Here is a 24,740-nt window from a genome sequence, read left to right as displayed (position 1 = left end):
ATTCTGTTGCTAAGGACCTAGGTTCCGGGTGACGGCTTCTTGCCTCCTGTCAGTGGGAAGGACAATGATTGAGTGTCTTCTCTAGGGGCACTAACCCTGCCTCAGGGCCTCATGATCTCATTGCCTGTTTTTCAAAAGTGTTTTGAGATTATAATGCAATTACATCATTGAAGGCTCCAGAGAGCTGGGGGTAAAGATTATAACACGTGAGTAAGATAGGAGAGATGAATGTTCAGAGAACGGTCATAGTCTTAAACTTGGAAATGGCTGCCTTTCCAAGGGTGAGTGGTAATTGATAGTCACTTTCCCAGCCTGACAGCAACACCAATAACCATGGCTACAACCTCCTCGGGTGCTGATGTTACTGTCTTCCAGGTGGTAGACTCGAGGCTCGTCTCCGTGTTTGACGCGAGGGAGCTGGAGCTGGTGATTGCTGGTACTGCCGAAATCGACCTGAACGACTGGAGGAATAACACCGAGTACCGGGGAGGTGAGTCGGCTGCACTTTTCATAAGAAATGTTTTAAAGAAAAACTGTTGAAATAGAATTGATCCAGTGTGAAACTGGCCCATCCTAAAATAAACAATTCAATAATATGTAGTGCATTCAAAATTTTGCATAACAGTGGCTTCTACCCGGGTCTGAAATACTTTCTAAAGAAAGGCTCTATCCATCGAGCGGTTGTTCTCACCCCTCGTTTCCATCTTCAGACACCTGGCATCTGCTCTGCCTCTGCGGACTTGCCAGTTCTAGAAATACCATATAAGTACTGCGATACAAAATACAGTCCCTGTGTCTGCCTCCTTTGACTTAATGTACTTTTTTGAGATTCAGCCATGTTCTGGCATGATCCAGTATTTCATTCCTTTGTATAACTAAGTCGTAGTCCATTGCATAGTTCACACATTTGCCGTTCTGGGGATTAAACTTAAGGCCTGGTGCTTCCTTGGCAAATGCTGTATCACTAATGAGTATCCTGAACCCTGTTTATCACTTTTTTAAACCTTCAAAGACTTATCCTTATTTCTGTACAAAATAGTTATTTGCACAGCTTCTAACTGAACTTCTTTCAGACTACAGTAATTTCTGGCGTGGCTATGTGAGAACACACAGACTACACACCTTCTATGTGTGAGCTCTTGAGTAGTCTGTGCTCTGTCAGAGACAGATCTCTCGCTTCCTGAGAATTTTAGCTTACTTTCCCTCAGCCCATGCTTGCTTCCACAGAGTTCTAACTATTCTCTCTCTCTCTCTCTCTCTCTCTCTCTCTCTCTCTCTCTCTCCCTCTCTCTCTCCTTCTCCCTCCCTCTACCTCTCTTCATAATTTAAGAAATTATTTACTGAGTCATGTGTGAGCTTTCCTTTGGTCTACATCAAAATTAATCAAATTCTAAGGCTCTCAACTCTGTTCATATTATATTCACCATTTCTTAACAACACAAACTGTGATTCTTACAGTATGAATATTCCATGTTGACTGTAGGGATTATTGCCCCAGAACACCTGAAACTTTAGATTAGTCATCTACGGTAGAAAAAGAATATGAACCACGTGTGTAGTTTTGAATTTCTTTCTTTCTTACATTTGTTTGTTTGTTTGTTTGATACAGTCTCACTATAAAGCCTTGGTTGACTTGGAACTCACTATGTAGACCAAGTTGGTCTCAAACTCACAAAGATCCTCCTTCCTCTGCAGCCTAAGTTTTGCATGTGCCGCCACACCTGGCACTAATTAATTTTTTAATAGCCATATTAGAAAAAGTACAAACAAGCAACTTCAATTTATGTCTTTTAATTTAATATGTCCAAAATACTATTTCAACATGAAATTGGCATAAGAAATCCTTAATGCAGAATATGGATACCTCTGTACCCTGGCAAATATCACTTGCATCAGACCAGATGCATCAGACCTTATCTTTCCCCCAAAACACAGCCTTATTACTCACAGAAGACTTTGTTAAGATTTAGCCTCAAAAATTCTCTTTTTAGGTAAAATATCAGAGAGAAATCCCAACCGATGTAACAGAGGGGGGGATGAAAAACCAAGGGGACACCTGTAGTGGCATTTCATTTGCATTTTAATAAATAAAGCTTGCCTGGGGAATGGGAGAGTAAAGCAGCCACCCTGGTCAGCCTTACAGAGCAGACAGTGGTGACACACACCTTTAACCCCAGTAGCCACACACTTGACCATAGAAACTGGGTAGTAGTGGCGCATGTCTTTAATCCCAGAACTAGAGAGATTTATAAAGTGGGAGGAGATAGCTCTCAGGCTCAGGCTCATTCTGAGATTCTTGGAGGCAGGATCGCCATTTCATACTGAGGTAGAGATAAGAGCCAGTGGCTGGCTGTTTTACTTTTCTGACTTTCAGGTTAAACCCCAATTTCTCTGTCTCTCAGTTTTTACTAATCGTGCTTCAGACACCAACTCAACCTCCTTCAATCAGTTGTAAAACCCGCCTGAAATTGCCATGCAAATCGGATATTTGCTGCTGGCCCAAGTATTCTGCTGACCCAGTAAGACTCCTAAGGTCCCAGTATCCCCTGACCCCCAGACCCTACAGATATCCATCTGTGTGAGCTGACTTCATGATGCCTCGTGGTTTTCTCATTTTCATTATCTATTTCTTCTGCTAAGAATGTTCTTTCTCTTTGCTCTACTACACAAACACATTCCTGCTTCCTTCATGAAGCTTTCTCAGTTTCTACCCACTTTGTCTCCCTCCTCTTCGAATGTTTCTTCCCTTGTCATGATTGTATCTCTCAAGCCTAGCCTCCTCAATGGTGCCTTAAAGCAGCTCCCCAGCCCAGGATGACTCAGAGAACAACTGTGTGGTGGATACAAGCTTTTCTTGTGGGGAAGTCATGACTACAGGGAACCTATCATCTTCAGCCAGCTTTGCATGTTATCTCTCTCTGATCTTAAAGCCCAGATTCTCCATGTTATATTGTTTCCAAGAGCTAAGACATCAGAACAAAGAAAACAAAGATGGTCTGTCTTTCTTGAACCTTTTTTTCCTTACTTACACTCATATAAGGCTGGGCTATTTTAGGTTGTATTGCAGTTGTTTAAATAAATACCTCAGAAGAAACTTCTCAAATACCCAGCTCTTTTGTAAAATTGCTATTATCTAAAACTGCTTGTTTTAAAACTTGACCAAGTTGTATAAATTAGTTCAGACCTGCCTATCTAAATGCCGTTATCAGCAGAATCAAAAGATTCCAAGCTATGGTTCAGTTAGCACATCTGTTTCTTCCTCCTTTCTCCACATTCCCTTTCTCCTCACCACCACCTCTTTCTTTTCTTTTCTTTTCTTTTTTAACCAGGTTATCATGACAGCCACCTTGTGATCCGCTGGTTCTGGGCTGCGGTGGAACGGTTCAATAATGAGCAGAGACTGAGATTACTCCAGTTTGTGACAGGAACATCGAGTGTGCCCTATGAAGGTTTCGCAGCTTTGCGGGGAAGCAATGGACTTCGACGATTCTGCATTGAGAAGTGGGGGAAAATTACATCTCTTCCCAGGTACAGAGCTCCCACCAGCCTGCACGCTTTGCTATTTGAGTTTGGGTAATCATCTTATAAGATAGAATTCTTGCTTGCCAGTCATTGCTTTTTGAGTTATTAGTTAAAGATGTAAGTAAGGTGCCTCTAAGACTTGGGCTGATACTATATTCTTAGTGAACTTTTAATTGTTGATCAGATTTTGATTGTAATGTCCATGTGCTGGTAATGTAGACTGCCTAATCCTTGCAAAACTCAACTTAAATACTCTTTAGAGGAATATCTAATATAAAGACAAGATCATTACAGTAAAAATGTTGGAAGCCCAAAATAACCTCTCCAACATATAACACGTATCTATATCTCATACTTGATACTTCATAGGATAGTTAGATATTTTATATGTTGTATTTTTTCCAATGAGTCTTAAAATATATGGAGATGGAATCATGTATATTCCTGGGTCTCTACAATAATTTCTACACAGTATTCTATCAAATAGCTATTCTCTTATAAATTTGTTAAAAAGGCAATTTAAATTTCCTACCCCATGAGTTTCAGTGTCAAGACTTCCTTGGTCCTTTTTTCCACTCTGGGCAGCATATTTTTGGTCAAAAAAAAAAAATAAGGATCACTAGAAATACTTCTGGGCAGGCACTCTAGTAATAAATACTGCTTTGACAAACGTAAGAAAATATGGATTCTTTGGTGGTTAGAATGAGAATAGCCCTCATAAGCTTATATGTGGAATGGTTTGGAAAGGATTAGGAGGTGTGGCCTTGTTGGACAAGGTGTGTCACTGGAGTGGGCTTGGCAGTTTAAAAAGCCCGCACTAGGCCCAGTCACAGTCTCAGCCTCTGCCTGCAGACCCGGATGTAAAGCTCTCAGCTACTGCTCCGGTGCCCGGCCTCCGTTTCCCTCTTTTCATATTTTCTAATTAGAAAAGATACATATTTGATATAGCTCTATCCCTACATGGCAATCTATGTTAGTTAGATTTCCATTACTGTAGTAAATTCTTGGATAAATTGATTTAAAAAGAGGAAAAGTTATTTTGGCTGTTTAGAGGTTTTAGCCCATGACTGGCCCAGTTGCTTTGGATTAATGAGGGTAAAATATATCGTGATGGGAGAGTACAATGGGAAAAATCCTGTTTACCTTATGCCTGGGAGAGAGGGTTACGGTAGAAGAAGAGGGAGAGAATGAAAGAAAAAGAGAGAAAAATAGTCAAGGGTCTGTTTGAGGAAATTTCCCTAACGACCTAACTTCTTCCCACTAGGCTCCACATCTTTGTTTGATTGTTTTGGGTTTTTGATTGTTTGCTTGTTTTTGTTTTTCAAGGCAGGGTTTCTCTGTAGCTTTGGAGCCTGTCCTGGAACTAGCTCTTGTAGAAGAGGCTGGCCTCAAACACACAGAGATCTGCCTGCCTCAGCCTCCCTAGTGCTGGGTATAAAGGCGTGTGTCACTACCACCCGGACAGGTTCTATACCTTAAAAGTCCTATTGTTTCCCAATAGTATCACTGTTGAAATCCCACATCACTTGGGGTCTTACTATACCACCCAATTATGTCAGCCACAGGCCAATGGGTAGACTACTTTCTGTCTTTCATAAACACCAAGGTCAGCACTATGGTACTTGTACCGCCCAATTCTGAGTTTGCTTTTACTTCAAATATTGTGATAGTAACTAAAGTATTTCGGTTGTCTTCCTTTAAAGTGATCTGGTCTTCCTGACACTTAGGTAAACACAGAACTTTGCTGATATCTATTTCATATTTTCTCCCAATCAAGTCCTTAAAGCCTACAGCAGAGGGAGACAGGCAGGAAAAGGTGGGGTTGAGTGAACACAGCATAGGGAGGGAGTTGTTGCCAAAAACAGGATTGGATGTTGGGTAGACAAAACACCAACGCTCTCCTCAGATTCTATGTGAACACAGCATAGGGAGGGAGTTGTTGCCAAAAACAGGATTGGATGTTAGGTAGACAAAACACCAACGCTCTCCTCAGATTCTCCCTCAGCAGAGACCTTCTCTCTTCCTTCAGCCCTTTCTTTATCTTCTGAAGAATCTGCACTGTTCTGAGTGCTGAGGCTGCTTGTCCTGACACTCTAATTTATTTGATTCAGAACACAGGAATAGGTTGTAAACACTTCCCCAGGGGATCTTGTAATTCAGACACTTCATGTCCCAAATAAAATTTGAGTAATAAGTTTACTTTTATTTTGTGGGTTTGTTTCATTTTGTTTTAGCTTAGTGTCTTTTTTTCTGTGCTGGTTGATCCATAAACACTATTTCAACACACCGCTCACCCAACCTAGAAGGGAAAAAAAGCATAAAATTAACTTCCAGCTGTCCCAAACACTCTTCTCCCTGCTTTGTCAAAGGACCAGCATCAAGTTTCCATAGAAACAAAGAATCACTGGCAGGAAACAGCTACTAGAGAAGACTCTGTGTGGTTTTGTATCCTCCGCTCTCTGTTGGATATCCACATAGGCGTTTCCTATACCTCTGTGATCCATGTAATAGGGAAGAACATTGCTAGTCAAGGGCAGACACTGGTGAGTGTGCAGACCCTGGGCCTGCAGAAGGAAGCCCAGTCTGAGCAAGGTTGCAGGGATGGCAATGGTGGGGAGACACCCCCACTCCAGGGCTTGAGGGAGGACTGACTCTTCAACTAAACTGTTCTTGGGAGTGGGTCTCTTCAGCTCGTGTTGACATGTGTTCTGTATCCTGGTACGGAGGAATTTAGCTTATTTCAGAGCACACCTGACGTGGAGAATTGGATCTCAGAATTACAGAGCATTGTTAACTCTTCAGCAAGGCCCAGAACTCAGAGCGAGGCAAGGATGCTTAGGAATGATCCATTAGCACTAATGATGTTCCTGCCTCCTTCACGTCTAAGTTCATAGTTAAACTTCAAATCAGGATAATGGCAAAAGGCTGGCCATTGGCTTGCTCTTGTGGTTATAGTCTAGTATAGTTTCCTTAAAAATAGCAATTAATAACTGTTTCTAGTTCTCCAGTTTCCTGACCGTGTCATGTCTCAATGGCCATGGTTCACTATTTGCAGTGTTCTGTGGTTGGCCTAAATCATTGTCTGGCTCACTTTTGATTCCCCTTTAAAGTCATTGATGTATTCAGAAGCAGTCCTTAAAATACTCTGACTAGTGTTTTCTCCCCCATTCAGGGCACATACGTGCTTCAACCGGCTGGATCTCCCACCATATCCTTCCTACTCCATGTTGTATGAAAAGCTGTTAACAGCAGTAGAAGAAACCAGCACTTTTGGACTTGAGTGAGGAAGTGGAACTTTGCCTGACATCATCCGGAACAATGACACCACCCTTTCCGGGATGACTTCCTTTCCCTCCGTTGACTTTGGTATTCCATGGTTTTTATTTCAGAGCAAATTAGAATTGGCAAAAGCTGTGCATGAAGAATTGCCTTCTTCTAAGATCTAACCTTCAGGCTTATCTCCTCTGTTTCCGATGAACTGCTAGCCTGTATGCAATACTACAAAACAGCTGTCTCAAGGTCTGTGCACACCTCCACATACCTCCATTCCTAACACTGAAACACGAGTGCGAGTCACGCCACACTTGACGAAATGGTAATAAATGTTTACTTCCATTTCTATCGTTTAAGGATAATTTCAGCTGCGAGCATTCCATGCTTTTATATGCCCATGTCTTCCGAGCCGAACCATCACTTTTCATAATTTCTAACGACCAATTCATAATTTCCAGACCTAGGAGCTGACTGATTTTTTTTTCCTCTCTATCTCGGCATTTCCTGTTCATTCTATCCATTCAATGGACAGCCAAGGCCACAAAGAAATTTCTTTTCTTCTTTCAACTCACAATTCACAGGTGACATCAGTCCCATCATGCAGAACTAGCCTAGATATATGGTGCAAATATGAAACATCCAGCAATTAACAACAGCAAGAGAAAAAGGTTATCAGGAAATCCAATGGCTATAAGGACTATAAACTCAACTTGAGAAAGGGATAGTGGGGAGAGCACCCCTGGGGAACACTCGCCACACAAGAAGCACAAACTTGTGCGCCATGTCCAAGGAAGCAATCGTTATTGCTGTAGATTGAAGGCTGAACCTTTAACTCCAATGTTGCTACATAGAAAGTGACAGGGCAAACAGGAAAAAGGACAGGACATTGGACATTTATCTAAATAGGTGAATTTTGTTAATCTATTCTCACACACATAGTACAAGCAGAACTCATGGCCTTTGTTGAAGCCAGGTTTATTTACTTGACCAGTAAACCTTTTATTTCTTTGTAACTTTGACACTTTTCTCACTCTTTCTTTCTCTTCTTTTGTTACTCACGGTGTTCACATTCTGTCACATCTGATGTTCACAGAAACCACATAAGGAGCTGCGGAGAGCGACGGTGCTTGTTAGGGACCACGGGCAATATAAACTTCTCCTTCATCCATAGCAATTTTTCGGAGACATACTGACTTGTGTCCAAAAAAAAACCCCATTTTTTTAGCATTTAGCAAAATATCTAAGAAAATGTGTTTTTAGGAAAGCACTTTCAGGCTCCACAGACAGCCTGACCTCTTGATTACATTTGAGATAAACCTAACCATAATGGTCATTTGCTATTTTTGTAACCATGTTATCCATGTTGTCTGAAATATGACATCAATGAAAGTGTTTTTCTTCACTGGGAAAAAGAAAAGCTAAAGAGACTCAACTATTTAAATATCCATTGTTGTAGTCAGCATATTAAAATAAAGGGGAAAGTCTGAGAAGATAAAGTTAGCTTCAAATGAAGCCACACCTCGTGGCTTATTACACCAGTGTGTTATGTTCCTGCTCTCTAAAATATATTTTCTTAGTAAAAATTATTCACAATGCTAAACACTCCTTGCTCCTGTATGTCTGTTGTCAAACAGGAAGAATACATAATGGAAACTTAGGTTTCTATTGTTGTCTAAATAAAAGTTTTACTAAAATTGGAGTATAAGTTGTATGACACACAGCCTAAGAATAGGTCAAATTTGGTCCATATTTCCAGTATGGAAAACAATAAATTCCAATGGAGTTGTTCTTTATTAATGAACTCAGAACAAAAAGACTACAAAAATCACTTTCACTAAATCTTTAACTCATTGAACAACATATTTAGAATTCATCTTATACATACATAAAACTCATTTATTCAAGCATTCGGCATTTTTAGCACTTGCCATGCGTTGAAAACGAGGAAGTTGTAGGTTCAAGTGTAGAAAGCGGATCCTAGAGAGCTTTACAATTTACAAAAATGAGACAATCTATTAACTGGTTTACCGTTTAGTCTACCAATGTACAAAAGAAACAAATTATCTTAGAAATTACATGTGAATAAGAAACTCAGATAAATGTTTTGGATTTTTGTTTGTTTGTTTTGTTTTTGCTAACTTTTAGTTATACCTCTATCCTAATGCCAGGCTCTATATGAATCCCAACAAGCAAGCATAACAGCAATAGTATTTTTTAAAGATTTATGTATTTACTATGTATGCAGTGTTCTGCCTTCCTGTATGCCTGCATGTCAGAAGAGGGTACCAGATCTCCTCATAGATGGTTATGAGCCACCATAACTATATGAGTTGCTGGGAATTGAACTCAGGACCTTTGGAAGAGCAACCAGTGCTCTTAACCTCTGAGCCATCTCTCCAGCCTCAGCAGTAGTATCTTTTTTATTAATTATTTGAGAATGTTTACAATGTATTTAAATTATAATCATCCAACACTCTTCTTCCCAACTCCTCCTAGATCCACTTCAGTTCCTTCTCAGTTTCATGCCATCTTTTCCTTTACAACCTATTGAGTTCCGTTTATGCTGTCCATAAACTAATTAGTGTAAGGCTAACCCCTGGAGGATGTAAACATATCTTATGTGTAAAAAAAAAAAAGTGACTCTCATAACTGGGTTGTAAGTGGCATGCACCTTTAATCCCAGCACGTGAAAAGCAAAGGCAGGCAAATTTCTGTGAGTTGGAGGTCAGCCTGGTCTACAGAATGAGTTCTAGGACAATTAGAGCTACATAGTGAGACTCCGTTTTGAAAAAGAAAGAAAAGGAAGGAAGGAAGAAAGGAAGGAAGGAAGGAGAAAGAGAAAGCAGAGAAAAGAAAGGAAACTGACTCTCAAATGCCATTAGCTGTCAATAGATCCTTAGATAGGGTTGAGGGCCTTATGAAAAGCAATAAGATTTTAGAAAAATGAAAAATGGCATCAATACCAACACCAAAGTTACTGAGAAAATACATGGCTTGCTTCACAGAGCCCGATATATGACTTCAGCTTTGCAGGGAAGGAAGAAAGAAATCAAAGAAAAGAGGAGCTCAAATATTAGTCTTGAAAAGACACTTTTTAAATCATATGAAATTAATTTTTAAATTACACATAATTTCAATATATATACATATAAACATAACTATACATATAACTATATGTTTATATGTATATACACTTACACATAAGGAAATAACTGCAGAAATAATTTTTCTATTAATTTTAATGGTTGGAGACATAAATCACCTCAAATGATATAATTCTTTGGGTAACACAGATCTTTTGTGACCCTACATAGTTTAACTTTTTTTCTCCATAAAGGCAATTGCAAAATAATCACTTATAAGTCATAACATCCCCAAAACAAGATTTTTATATCTAGTTTTATGAGTATGACATCCTTTATTGGGAGACAATATTTAGTAACATGAAGATGGGAATCTCCCCAATAAAAATTGAGTCTTCACAGTCAGAACTACTCTAGAACTACTGAATTCTCTGCGACATCCTGCGCGCGTGAGCTGGAGAACATTGTGATAAGTTTTTACTACTATCACTATTATAGCACAAAGATTTTGGGAAAGTTAATGAAAAAATGAAATGCGAAATGATATTTTGGCAAGCTTGAATCATGAAATATGAAATATCTCAATATTTTTCTTGTTAATAATGAAGTTGTGTCATTCGGCAGTAAGAATGTTTGTCTGGCAAGCCAGCGAGCTGAGTTTCTCACGAAACTTCTCACAGTATGCAATCTCATTGTCAGTCCATGTCTCAAATTTGGGTTCTGAAAATTTCTAAGTTGCCACAAATGTATTCCCAGTCAAGATGAAACACTTTCAAATGAAAGTAGTTAGAACTTTACATAACAAAAATGTGGTGCTTTATTATTATTCTTGTTGTTGTTATTATTATGATTATAATTACTATTATGTCTTTTGGTGTTTGTTATTGAAACTACTGCAATACTGTATCATAAATGTGCAGGGTGACTATTCCAGCTATCACAAGGTCCAAAAGAGAAAGTATTATTTTCCTGTTAACGACATGTAGTCCCTTTGTTCTAGTAGATACAAGGTGCCTAGAGGTAGTATGTAGAGTAAATATCGTTCCATGAGTCTACTTCCTGCAGCTTCCATTATCTGAGGAAATGTCCACAATTTTGTTTACAAGTCTTTGTTCTAGTCACTAACAGGAGACGTCCATACTACTGGGCTGATTTTGCTTACATTTTCAAAAGAAATGTCACGTGATACTCAGGCCTCGCTTTCTCTTCCATCATACATCTTCAAGGAATGTCAATAAACTCACTTTGGTATGGCATTGAGTGCGTTTCTTATTGCAAAGAGAAGTCTATGGTAACACACGAAAATCTCTATCAAGCCTGTGTTCTTGATGAAAAGTGTAAGCAAAGAAACAACACAGAACGATAGCAGCTTCCAGGGCAAATAAACCTCATTATTATTATGCTTGCAAAAGACCAACTATATGGCTCTTCCTATATAAGCAGATTTTATTTATTCTTTGAGGAAAAGAAGCATTTTTATTTGAAAAGTTGTGAGTAGGAATGAAAGAATGGAAAACAGGTAAGACTGGGTATGTGTTAGTGAGACATGGTGATAATACATTTCACACACATGCCAGACTTAAGATTTTTCCTAACCAAAGTTAATTTTTCTCGTCAGGTACAAAAGAACTAGCTTAGCTCATAATATTTGGAAAGGAGTGGGCTATGTTATATGTGGCTAATTTTTCTCTTCGGGTACAAAAGAACTAGCTTAGCTCATAATATTTGGAAAGGAGTGAGCTATGTTATATGCCTTGATCTTGTTATTATCCTGAAATCAAGATTACACTTCATAACTTCTGACTTCTATGGTCATATTTTCAACACAGTACATCATTTGCTAATTATGTACTGGTTTTTTAAAAAGGGACATGGGCTGGAGAGCTGGCTCAGAGGTTAAGAGCACTGGCTGCTCTTCCAGAGAACCTGGGTTCATTTCCCAGCAACCACATGGCAGCTCACAAGTATCTGTAGCTCCAGTTCCAAGGAATCTGACACCATCAAACCAATGCACATAAAATAAAGTTTTTAAAAAAGAAAGACAAGACCTAGGTCAGAGGGGGCCTGAGAAAGCAAGCTCCATGGGAGTGGGAACAGATCCAGTCCAGGACATTGGTGGACCAGGACTGAGCTAACGACCTGGGCCAGAGTAGACCTGAGACAGCGAACTCCACGGGAACCGATACAGGGGAGCAACCACTGAGTGAGTGAGCCAGAGCCAGAGCCCGCTGAGAGGTCAGTCTGGGACCTTCAAGGGAGTAGACCTAAGCCAGGACCCCTGTGGGTCTGGGCATCAGTCTAGGACCTCGGAGAAACTAGGCATGAGCCAGGGTCTCCGTGGGTCTGGGCATAAATCTGGGACCTCCGAGGGAGTAGGCAGGAACCAGAGATCTCTGTAGGGCTAGGTATGAGTCTGGGACCTCAGAGGGAGTAGGCTTGAGCCAAGACCTCTGTGGGACTGGGGATTGGTCTCGGACATCAAAGGGAATAGGCAGGAACCAGAAACCTCTGCGGGTCTGAGATTGAGTCTAGGACCTCTGAGGGAGTAAGCCTAAACCAGGTCCTCTGCGGGTCTGGGCACACCCAAACCTGGGACTCCAAGGGAGTAGACCGGAACTCCGAGGGACTAGTCTAGAGCCAGGGTCCTTTCCAGGACCAATCCCAAGCCAGGGACCTCTGCAATGGAGCCAGACAAGAAACACTTACAGAAACAGGTCTGAGCCAACAACCTAGGTTAGAGCAGGCCTAAGACAGTAAACTCCACGGGAGTGGAGCAAAGCCTGGGAGCACTAAGTAACCTCCAGGAACACGAAATGACCAAAGGAGTAACTAGAACCATGGCACTGACTGTACCACGAGGATCAACCATCTGAGCCTTGGATTCACTGGCACCTAGAAGATTAATCAACAGAATCACAGACAGCCCAACCACACCTATTAGAAGAAAAGATGAGTAGAAAATGTAAGAACACATGCAACACCACAAAGAGCAACACAACACCAGTAAAACCTAAAGACCCTACAAAAGCAATACTTGAACAACCAAATATAGATAAAGCAGAAGAAAATGACCTAAAAAATAACTTCAGGAGAATATTTGAAACTCTTAAGAAGTAAATGAAATCCCCTCAAAGAAATGGAGGAAAAGACAAACAAAAAATTGGAAGACATCAGCAAATCCCTTAAAGAAAACCAAAAAAGAGAGAGAGAGAGAGAGAGAGAGAGAGAGAGAGAGAGAGAAATCAAACATATGAAAGAAACTATTCAAGACTTGAAAACTGAAATAGAGACAATAAAAAATAAACACAAGCCTAGGGAATTATAGAAACAGAAATCATGAGAAAATGATCAGGAATCACAAACACAAGCATGAACAGCAGAATACAAAAGATGAAAGAGAGAATATCAAGTGCTGAAGATACAATAGAAGAAATAGACTTGTCAGTCAAAGAAAACATTAAATCTAACAAAAGCTTAACTCAAAATATCCAGGAAATATGAGACATCATTAAAAGGCCAAACCTAAGAATAATAGGCATAGAAGAAGAAAAAAAGTTCAACTCAAAAGCACAAAAAATATATTTAACAAAATCATAGAAGAAAACTTTCCCAACCTGAAGACAGATATGCCTATGAGGATATAGAAGCTTACAGAATACCAAATAGATTGGATCAAAAAAAAGTCTCCTCACCACATAATAATCAAAATACTAAACATACAGAGTAAAGAAAGAATACTAAGAGCCAAAAGAAAAAACGCCAAGTGACATATAAAGACAGATCTATCTGAATTACACCTGACTTTTCATTAGAGACAATGAAAGCCAGAAGGTCATAGTCAAGCATTATGCAGACATTAAGAGACCATGGATGACAGCCCAGAATTCTATACCCAGCAAAACTTTTAATCACCATAGAAGGACAAAAGAAGATAGTCCATGACAAAACCAGATTTGACCAATACCTAACCACAAACCAAGCCCTACACAAAATACTAGAAGGAAGACTCCAACCCAAGGAAGTTGGTTACACCAACGAAAACACAGACAATTGATGGTCTCATAGCAGTAAATCCCAAAGAAGGGGAAAATGCACAAGTTAACATCACCAACAATGAAAACTAAATTGACAGGAGAAAGCAATCACTGGTCACTAAAATCCCTTAATATAAATAGACTCAACTCAGCTATAAAAAGGCACAGGCTAACAAAAACAGAATCCATCCTTCTTCTGCATACAAGAAACATACCTCAACCTCAAAGACAGACATCGTCTCAGAGTAAAGGGTTGGGGAAAAATATTCCAATCAAATGGACCTAAGAAACAAGCTGATGTAGCTATCATAATATCTAACAAAATAGACTTCAAACTAAAATCAATCAAAAGAGACAAAAAAGGACATCTCATATTAGTCACAGGAAAAAATTCATCAAAAGGAAATCTCAATACTGAACATCTGTGCCCCAAATACAAGGGCACCCTCATATGTAAAAGAAACACTTCTAAATTTTAAATCATACATTAAACCCCACACATTAATACGGGAGACTTCAACCCTCCACTCTCACCACTTGACAGGTCAATCAGACAAAAAATATGAACAGAGAAATAAGGGAACTAAAAGATGTTATGACTCAAATGGACTTAACAGACACCTATAGAATATTCTATCCAAACATAATAAAAAAATGCCTTCTCAGCACCTCATGGAAACTTCTCAAAAATTGACCACATACTCAGTAACAAAACAAACCTCAACAAATACAAAGAAAATTGGAATAACCCAATGTACCTTAATAGATCACCATGCTTTAAAACTAGAAATCAACAGCAATACCAGTTCCAGAAAACCCACAAACACATGGAAATTAATCAGTGCTCACCTGAATCATCAAGGAGTCAAAGAAGAAATAAAGAGAGAAATTAAAGACTTCCTAAGATTCAATGAAAATGACCACACAACATACCCAAATTTATGGGACACAATGAAAACTGTGTTAAGAGGCAAGTTCATAGAACTAATGCCTACATAAAGAAGCTGGAAAAATCCCACACTAGTGAATTAACAGAACATTTGAAAACTTTAGAACAAAAAAGAAGCAAACTTACTCAAGAGAACTAGATGGCAGGAAATTATCAAATTGAGACCTGAAATCAATAAACAGAAACAAAGAAAACAATACAAGGAATCAATGAGACAAAGAGTTGATTCTTTAAGAAAATCAACAAAATAGACAAACCTTTATCCAAACTAACCAAAAGGCAGAAAGAGAATATCCAAATTAACAAAATCAGAAATAAAAAGGGGACATAACAACAGACATGGAGGAAATACAAAGAATCATCAGGTTATATTTCGAAAGCCTGCATTCCACAAAGTTGGAAAACTTAAAGGTAATGAACAATTTTCTGGATAAATATCACTTACCAAAGTTAAATCAAGACCAGATAAGCAAATTAAACAGACGTATACCTACTGAATAAATAGAAAAAGTCATCAAAAGTCTCCCACCAAAAAAAGTCCAGGACCAGATGGTTTCAGCTCAGAATGCTACAAGATTTTCAAAGAAGAACTAATACCAATACTCTTCTAATTATTCCACACAATAGAAACAGAAGGAACATTGCCAAACTCTTTTGATGAGGCTACAATTACGCTGATACTCAAACCACAGAAAGACATTACTAAGAAAGAGAATTACGGACCAATCTCATTCATAAACTTTGATGCAAAAATACTAAATAAAATACTGGCAAATCAAATCCAAGAACACATCAGAACCATCATCCACCATGATCAAGTCAGCTTCATCCCAGAGATGAAGGAATGGTTCAACATACAAAAATCTGTCAATATAATACACCATATAAACTAACTGAAAAATAAAAACCACATGATCATCTCATTAGACGCCAAAAAAGCTTTCAACAAAATACAACAACCCTTCATGATAAAGGTCTTGGAGAGAGCAGGGATAAAAGGAACATACCTAAACATAATAAAGGCAATATACAACAAGCCAACAGCCAACATCAAACTAAATGGAGAGAAACTCCCAATGATTCCACTGAAATCAGGAACAAGACAAGGTTATCCACTCTCTCCATATCTATTCAATATAGTTCTTGAAATTCTAGCTAGATCAATAAGACATCAAAAGGAGATCAAGGGAATACAAATCAGAAAAGAAGGAGTCAAACTCTCACTGTTTGTTGATGATATGATAGTTTACATAAGTGACCCCAAAAATACTACCAAGAAACTTCTACAACTCATAAACACTTTCAGTAATGTAGCAGGATAAAAGATTCACTTTAAAAAATCAGTAGCCCTCCTGTACACAGATGATAAATGGGCTGAGAAAAAATTTAGAGAAACATCACCCTTCACAACAGCCACAAACAGCATAAAATATCTAGGAGTAACTCTAACCAAACAAGTGGAAGACTTGTATGACAAGAACTTTAAATCTTTGAAGAAAGAAATTGAAGAAGACACCAGAAAGTGGAAAGATCTCCCATGCTCTTGGGTAGGTAGAATTAACATAGTAAAATGCCATTCTTACCAAAAGCAATCTACAGATTCAATGCAATGCCAATCAAAATCCCAGCAAAATTCTTCACAGACCTCAAAAGAATAGTACTCAAATTTATATGGAAAAGCAAAAAAAAAAAAAAAAAAACAGGATAGCCAAAACAATCCTGTACAATAAAGAACTTCTGGAGGTATCACAATCCCTGACTTGAAACTCTACTACAGAACTACAGTCTGAAAACAGCCTAGTATTGACATAAAAACAGACAGTAGAACCAATGGGACCAATTTGAAGACCCAGATATTAATCCACACACCTTCGAACACCTGATTTTTGACAAAGAAGCAAAAAATATCAAATGGAAAAAAGAAAGCATATTTATCAAATGGTGCTGGCATAACTGGATATCAACATGTAGAAGAATGAAAATAGACCCATATCTATCACCATGCACAAAACTCAAGTCCTAATGGATCAAAGACCTCAACATAAAGCCAGCCACACTGAACCTCATAGAAGAGAAAGTAGGAAGTACACTTGAACACATTGGCAAGGAGACAACTTCCTAAATATAACCCCAGAAGCACAGACACTGAGAGAAACGATTAAAAAATGGGACTTCCTGAAACTGAAAAGCTTCTGTAAAGCAAAGAACATGGTCAACAAGACAAAATGACAGCCTACAGAATGGGAAAAGATCTTCACTAACCCCACATCAGACAGAGGTCTGATCTCCAAAATATACAAAGAACTCAAGAAATTGGTCATCAAAAGATCACATAATCCAATAAAAAAAAAAAAAAAACGGAGTACAGACCTAAAATGAGAACTCTCAACAGAGGAATCTAAAATGGCTGAAAGACACTTAAGGAAATGCTCAACATCCTTAGTCATCAGAGAAATGCAAATCAAAACAACTCTGAGATTCCATGTTACACCTGTAAGAATGGCCAAGTTGAAAAACACTGATGACAACTTATGCTGGAGAGGTTATGAGGCAAAGGGAACACTCCTGCATTGCTGGTGGGAATGCAAGCTGGTACAGGCCCTTTGGATGTCAGTGTGGCGATTTCTTGGAAAATTAGGAAACAGCCTTCCTCAAGACCTAGCTTCATCTCTCCACCACGTTCTCCACTGTAACTGAGAACAAGCGTCCAATACTGCTGTATTTTTCAGTCTTGTGAAGTAATTCTGTTCAGAGTGGTCCATAAATTTAATATCTGCTTCACAAAAAGTGAATTCATACCATATAAAATAACTGCTTCCTTAAATCTCCTCAAATCTAACATTTCCACAGGATCCCAGTTAACTTTTGTATGACCTTGGGGGTGCCCATCATCTGGTGGTCGTTCTTGAATGGTAACTGGATAAATTGAGGTTGGTTTTCTAATAACCTTGGTCCACTGCTCTCCAGTTTCATAGTGCAATGGTGTGGTAGGTTCTGCTCTAAACTCCTTTATGTGTGAATATACTTCTTAGTTTCATTAGTATGTCTTTTTAAAGATTTTATTTTATCACTCAATTGTTCGTATTTGGCACTGATTTCGAACAACTTTTTTAGGGATAAAACAAAAATTACCAAAATGACAATTGATTTTATGTCAATTCCAGTTAAGTTTATTGTCCCTTCATTTAATTGTTCCATTTTCAAATCACTCACTTTGGAACCATACAGAGACCTAACTTCATGCATCATAATATTTCCACTTTTAACATGGGGAAAATCTTTTTTAAAAAAAAACTAATTCCCTCCTTTAAAAATTCCCCGTTGTTTCACCAGGTCTGACGATGACAGTGAAGTGTGAGGTCGGTTGTCACTGCGCAGCATTGCTGGGCAGAGAACACAGGCAGTGCCCCGCCTGGCTGAGGGCAGCTGCTTGTGGGCCGCTGGGAGCTGAGAGCGTGGAGCAGCTGCAACAACAGAAGCCCGAGCTGGTGTTGAAGTAATTAACCTAGTGTCATCGGCTTGAGGAGGGGGCCGTCCAGCAGAGTCCCACAACCCGCAGGGGAGAGGACCCAACAGCCGTCTGTAAAGCAGACACAGGGGAGCCTGTGGAAGAAGCACGAGTGATGGACAGGACATGGAAGCACAGTCCTGAAGGTGCCGCTCTTGTGGAGAAGCTGCACCAGAAAAATCTCAGGCTTGATGGGGGCAAGGGAGAAAAATACAGCTGACATGGTGGTTTCCATGACTGCAAAGCCAGGGGTAAGCAGCTATCTTGTGCTTTCCTGCCCCAAGCTGGATGAATCTATCTAATTATTCTTTATCAATAAAAAAATCAGGAGTCAGATCTAGGGGGTGAGAACTTAAAAGATCAGAGAAGCAGCTGAGCAGCCGCCAGTGACCTCCTATCTCTTCCATTCCTCCATCCAAAAACAGTTGAGATCCTCTCTTTGCCTACTACTTCCTGTCTCCTATCTGCCCTGTCCTCTGAAACCTCTATGATTAATTTTGGTCAGAGCTAGTTCACCCTCTGACTCAAAGTTTATTATCAGAATACGATTAAAATATCACAGAACACTAATCTGTTTACATGTCTGCATCTGTCTGTACCAGTGCCACGATGTGACAGCCTGGGCACACTTGTTTGCATACTTACCATATACCATGTACTACATGGCTGTCTGGACACACTTGTTTGGCCTGTCCTCATGCTTGCTGTGTCCCATAGCCACCATAGTGCAGCCTAGACCTGCCTGTCGGCACACCTGTCTGTACACCTGTCTGCACACCTGTCTGCACACCTGCAGTGCCCCAGCACCAAATACAGTTCAGCAGAACAGGGCTTGCTCAGCCTTTACAGAGCCTGAGCTCCATCTCTTGCACTGAGAGGGAAACAATCTTGTTATTTTGTTTGAGGAAAAGAAAGGGGGAAAAGAAAGGAAAAAAGAGGAGACGGAAAGAGAAAAGAGAGGAGAGGAAGGAGAAAGAAAAGGAGGGAAGAAAAAGGAAAAGGGGGGAGAGGAAGAGGAAATGTCCATGAGCATCAGCAGAAGAACTGTTTCCTCACACTAGCATGTGTGTGTGTGTGTGTGTGCGTGTGTGTGTGTGTGTGTGTGTGTGTGTGTGTGTGAGAGAGAGAGAGAGAGAGAGAGAGAGAGAGAGAGAGAGAGAGGAGTAAGAATGTGGCGGGGGAGGAAGAGAGAGAATATTTGAGTGTGTGCATGTGTGAGTATAGGGGATGAGAGTGTGTGTGCGTGAGAGAATGTGTGTGAGAGAGAATGTATGTGTGAGTGTGTGTGAGAGAGAAAGAGAGAGAGAATGGTATGGAGGATGAAGTGCTGTGATTTTTCTCTCTTTCTGTATTGTTTGTTAAGATTTTTTATTTTTGTTGTGTTTTTATTGGTTTGTTTTTTAAACAGGCTGGAACTGTGTAACCCTGGGAGGCTTGGAACTCATTCTGTAGACCAGGCTGGCCTGGAACTCAAAGATCCACCCTTCTGTCTCCTGAGAAGTGTTTCCAAACATTATTTAATTTGTTATATTTTCCACAAAGAATTCATCACATGAATAGCTTATTTAATGTGTTAAATATTTTCCATAAAAATTCATCACATGAATAGCATTTTTATCCTAAACTATGCTAACATTAAGTGGGTTACAACATTCTTTCATTCCACAAATATTTCCAAGGCTCTCTCTAGATTCTGGTGATAAAATGGTAATCAAGAAACAGTTCTTGTTGTGATGAACTTTGCAGTCCAATCAAGAGAGACAAATCTATCCGGTGGAAGAAACAAAGGGAAATGAAGTGACCTTAAGTACTCAGCTCACGCTACCTTAATGACCGAATGTCATTAAATAAAGACCACACAGGGTTGGCAGGATGTTCAGCAGGTAGAGACGCTGTCACACCATTTCTAAAACAGACATGTCTCTCTTTTTTCTTCTATGTACTGAATGTATGGATTGAATCCTGAACCTTGTGCATAGTAGATAAGTTCTCTAATTCTGAGTTACACTCCCATCTCCCTAAAATGTTTGACTACAGACAGCTAGCTAAACAATGAGTAACATACAAAAGAGCTTACAAAGGCCGAGTCTGTGCGTCTTTTGCTCTGAGTAAAGAAAGCTCCTAAGTAGAAGGCACAGGCAGACACAGACACAGCAACTATGGGCATCGTGTGGCTGAGGTGACCCCAGTAGAAGATGTGACTTCAGAGCTTTCAAGTGATGTTCATCTAGAAAATAATTTATATAACTGTTTGATATTACACTTAACTTACCTTAAGTTTCTTAATGTTTTGTTGTGACCCAAACGACTTCTGAAACAGCCTCAAGCATCTACTGACAACTAAGAACAGTTTTTTGTTTGTTTGTTTGTTTTCTGCTGGAGAAGGAAGCTGATTCACAATTAGTCATGGATTAGATTTATAACCATGCAAATGGTCAATTTCTAAACGTAACACCAAAATAGAGCAAAATGCCAACAACTTTGGCCTTCCAGAGAACTTGTAGTTATAAAAATACAGTTAAGACTCTGCTTTGTTGTTTAAAGATTATTTAATGTTGAGAACCTTCTTTTAACCAGATACGGTCACAGGACAAAGGTATAAAAACCCAAAGCCCTAATGTGCAACCATGTTAAATGATTGTCACCATCCTGGATACTACTGGTCCACTACAGTTCTCTTTACACTTGCTTGATAATTCAAACACATAGTCTCAACCCATAAGCTTGACTTCAACTTCTCTGATTTGAGCCAGTAATTTGTTTCCCCAAATAAACGCCTTATTCCCAAGCATCTTATTGCCTTGGAAGACAGGATTGCCATCTAGTGGTACTCTATGAAAAGACAGAGCTAAGCCAAGCTATATAATGGAGAAAAGCACTCTCCCCTTATTTACTCAGTCCACATATAATTTACAAAAGCAGCATAACATGCCATCCCAGGCATAGAAGTACACACCTGTAATCCCAATACCAAGTAGATGATCACTGACTAGTTCAAGGCCAACGTGGGCTGCATAATGAGACCATATTTTAAAAGAAAGTATGAGCTTACACACTCACACACACACACACACACACACATCACAGTTACACAGTATATACTGTCCATTGTTCTACCTACTGAACAAGGAACTAAAACACAGTAGGTCATTATCCATGTGTCTTATATTTCGGTGAGGAGATAGACAATAAATAAATGTCTTCAGGTTGTAACACATGTCAAGAAAATAACACAATAATTAAGTAAAGAATGTCTCCTGAAAAACATAGTATTCAAACTTAAAACTCACCGTACTAGCAATAATGACACAAGAAACTGAAATATAAAGAACGGCCACACCCCTGTAAAGGGCACCTATTTTCTTTTTTTTTTTTATTTTATTTTATTGAGCCATACATTTTTCTCTACTCCCCTCCCTGCGTCTCCCCTCCCCCATTCAATCCTCCCCCAAGGTCGCCATGTTCCCAGTTTATTCAGGACATCTTGTCTTTTTCTACTTCCCATGCAGATTAGATCTATGTAAGTCTCTCTTAGGGTCCTCAGTGTTGTCTAGGTTCTCTGGAATTGTGGTTTGTGAGCTGGTTTTCTTTGCTTTATGTTTAAAAAGCACTTATGAGTGAGTACATGTGATAATTGTCTTTCTGGGTCTGGGTTACCTCACTCAGTATGATGTTTTCTAGCTCCATCCATTTGCCTGCAAATTTCAAATGTCATTATTTTTTCTGCTGTGTAGTACTCCATTGTGTAAATGTACCACATTTCCCTTACCCATTCTTTGATCGAGGAGCATTTAGGTTGTTTCCAGGTCCTGGCTATGACAAATAAAGTTGCTATGAACACAGTTGAGCACGTGTCCTTGTGGCACGATTGAGCATCCTTTGGATATATACCCAAAAGTGGTATTACTGGGTCTTGAGGATGGTTGTTTCCTAATTTTCTGAGAAATCGCCACACTGATATCCAGAGGGGTTGTACCAGCTTGCATTCCTACCAGCAATGCAGGAGTGTTCCCTTTTCCCCACAAGCTCTCAAGCATAAGTTGTCATCAGTGTTTTTGATCTCAGTCATTTTTATAGGTTTAAGATGGAATCTCAGAGTTGTTTTGATTTTTATTTCTTTTTTGTTGTTGCTTTTTGTTTTTTGTTTTAAAATAGAGACATAAAACACAAAAATTTATTTAAATACACACTTTCACAAATCAACACATAAAATTGGAACATAGTAAAACTGAAAGAAAAAAAAACAGCTCATCTATTTCAGTTTATTTCGGTTATTCCTTAAATGGACATGAACTTCAAATGTTACAATTATCTGATTGAGTATTTTAATTTTTTATTGATTTTTATTGAGCTCTACATTTTTCTCTGCTCTTCTCCCTGCCTCTCCCGTCCCCGCTTCAACCCTCACCCAAGGTCCCCATGCTCCCAATTTACTCAAGATATCTTGTCTTTTTCTACTTACCATGTAGATTAAATCTATGTAAGTCTCTCTTAGTGTCCTCATTGTTGTCTAAGTTCTCTGTCTGTAGGCTGGTTTTCTTTGTTTTATGTTTAAAAACCACCTATGAGTGAGTACATGTGATAATTGTCTTTCTGTGTCTGGGTTACCTCACTCAAAAAATGTTTTCTAGTTCCATCCATTTTCCTGCAAAATTCAAACTGTTGTTATTTTTTTCTGCTGTGTAGTATTCCATTGTGTAAATGTACCACATTTCTCTGGTGGTTAAGGATGTTGCGCATTTCCTTAAGTGTCTTTCAACCATTTTAGATCCCTCTGCTGAGACTTCTCTGTTTATGTCTATACCCTATTTTTATTGGATTATTTGTTCTTTTGATGACCAATTTCCTGAGTCCTTTGTATATTTTGGAGATCATTCCTCTGTCTGATGTGGTGTTGGTGAAGATCTTTTCCCATTCTGTAGGCTGCTGTTTTGCCTTGTTGACCGTGTCCTTTGCTTTACAGACGCTTTTCAGTTTCAGGAGGTCCCATTTCTTAATTGTTTCTCTCAGTGTCTGTGCTGTTGGGGTTATATTTAGGAAGTGGTTTCCTGTGCCAATGCATTCAAGTGTACTTTCCACTTTCTCTTCTGTATGGTTCAGTGTATTTGGACTTGAGTTTTGTGCATCAAAGGCACCTATTTTCAACTTTAAAAAACAAAATGTACACATTGTTAACCAAGCAAAGAAGTGCCTGATGGATGTCCTTTGTACTCTGACGCAGACACCATAAGACCTTTTTACTTCATAATGATTGTAGTTCTTCCGTGTTGATGATGCCATTTGCATATTCCAGGGCATCCCCCAAAAAATCACATTCAACAACTCTGCGAAATATGAGTCATGTCAGGAGCAAGGTTCTTACTGCACCTTCCACTCCAGGGCACAAGCATCTTCCAGGTTCGGCCTTAGCCTCAAGTCCATCTTCTGCATTTCATTATGCCGGGTATAAGATTTTTGTATACATCATTACAGTTTTATATATTTCAGAGAAATTTGGTGGGAGAAGACTTATTTGCTCCCCTAAAATAACAAAGGTAGATGTAGGACAAGCGTACATATTGGACCGAGTATCTCTGTGGGTAAAACATTTGCCACCAAATTCCTCCACCCCTGTCCAGAAGACAATATGGTGTGTTAAATAATGAAAAAGTATAAAATTAAAAAAATAAAGTATTAGATGATCCAGAAATAAATTCACATAGCTACAGCCATGATCTCAATGAAGCTGCCAAAAATACACATTGGAGAAAGACAACCAGTTAACAAATGGATAACTGGATATCCAAGTGCAAGGACTACCTAGACCCCTAACCCTCACCCTGACAAAAATTAACTGAAATTGGATCTTAGACCTTAATGTAGGAGCTGAAGCTTTGAAACTACAGAGTAAAACATGCAGAAACACAAAGATATAAGAAGAGGTGATGATTTTTCTGAGCAAGTGTCTAAGAGCTCAGGAAATAATAGCTAGTTTCACAGATGCCCAGCAAGGTGAGAGTCACCAAAATGAAGTGGTACCCTAAGAATGGAAGAGACTGGGGGCTGTTCATCCGGTGTCTTTGTAGATGAGAATACAAGAAGTATTGAACACCAAAAGAACAAACAACATATGCACAAAGGAATTTGAAGGTCTCAAAATAAGCACAAACGGCCAATAAATACATGAAAAACAATGTTCAGTGTCCTTATCCATCAGGGGAATCCACACGGAAATTCTACTTTTCACAGCCAGAATGGCTCTTATCAAGAAAATAATCTGTAGTTTCCCTGCCCAGCCATGTAGCTTCATAAATATGCCCACTCTCCTGAATTACTTCAAAGAGCATTAACTTCTCTTCTTCTTTCTCTCTCTTTTGTGAGTATGCATTCCT

The 24,740-nt window shown here is 39.2% G+C and overlaps 1 protein-coding gene across 4 annotated transcripts in view; it reads left to right on the top strand.

The window, feature by feature from the left end:
* Hecw1 (HECT, C2 and WW domain containing E3 ubiquitin protein ligase 1) overlaps nucleotides 1-11,134 on the top strand; it is a 268,078-nt gene extending 256,944 nt beyond the window's left edge. For all 4 annotated transcript variants that reach the window (XM_087896436.1, XM_087896437.1, XM_087896434.1 and 1 more), the window contains 3 exons: nucleotides 376-490; nucleotides 3,330-3,528; nucleotides 6,695-11,134. In XM_087896436.1, the coding sequence (XP_087752562.1) occupies nucleotides 376-490; nucleotides 3,330-3,528; nucleotides 6,695-6,806 (426 nt within the window). In that variant the 3' untranslated portion in view covers nucleotides 6,807-11,134. The remainder of the gene's footprint in view (nucleotides 1-375; nucleotides 491-3,329; nucleotides 3,529-6,694) is intronic.
* The last annotated feature ends 13,606 nt before the right edge of the window (nucleotides 11,135-24,740 follow it).

This window comes from Myodes glareolus, chromosome 14 (genome assembly GCF_982192425.1).
Source record: "Myodes glareolus chromosome 14, mMyoGla1.1, whole genome shotgun sequence".
Classification (NCBI taxonomy): domain Eukaryota; kingdom Metazoa; phylum Chordata; class Mammalia; order Rodentia; family Cricetidae; genus Myodes; species Myodes glareolus.
Note: the sequence above shows the minus strand (reverse complement) of the source record. Positions and strands in the feature narration are given on the sequence as shown.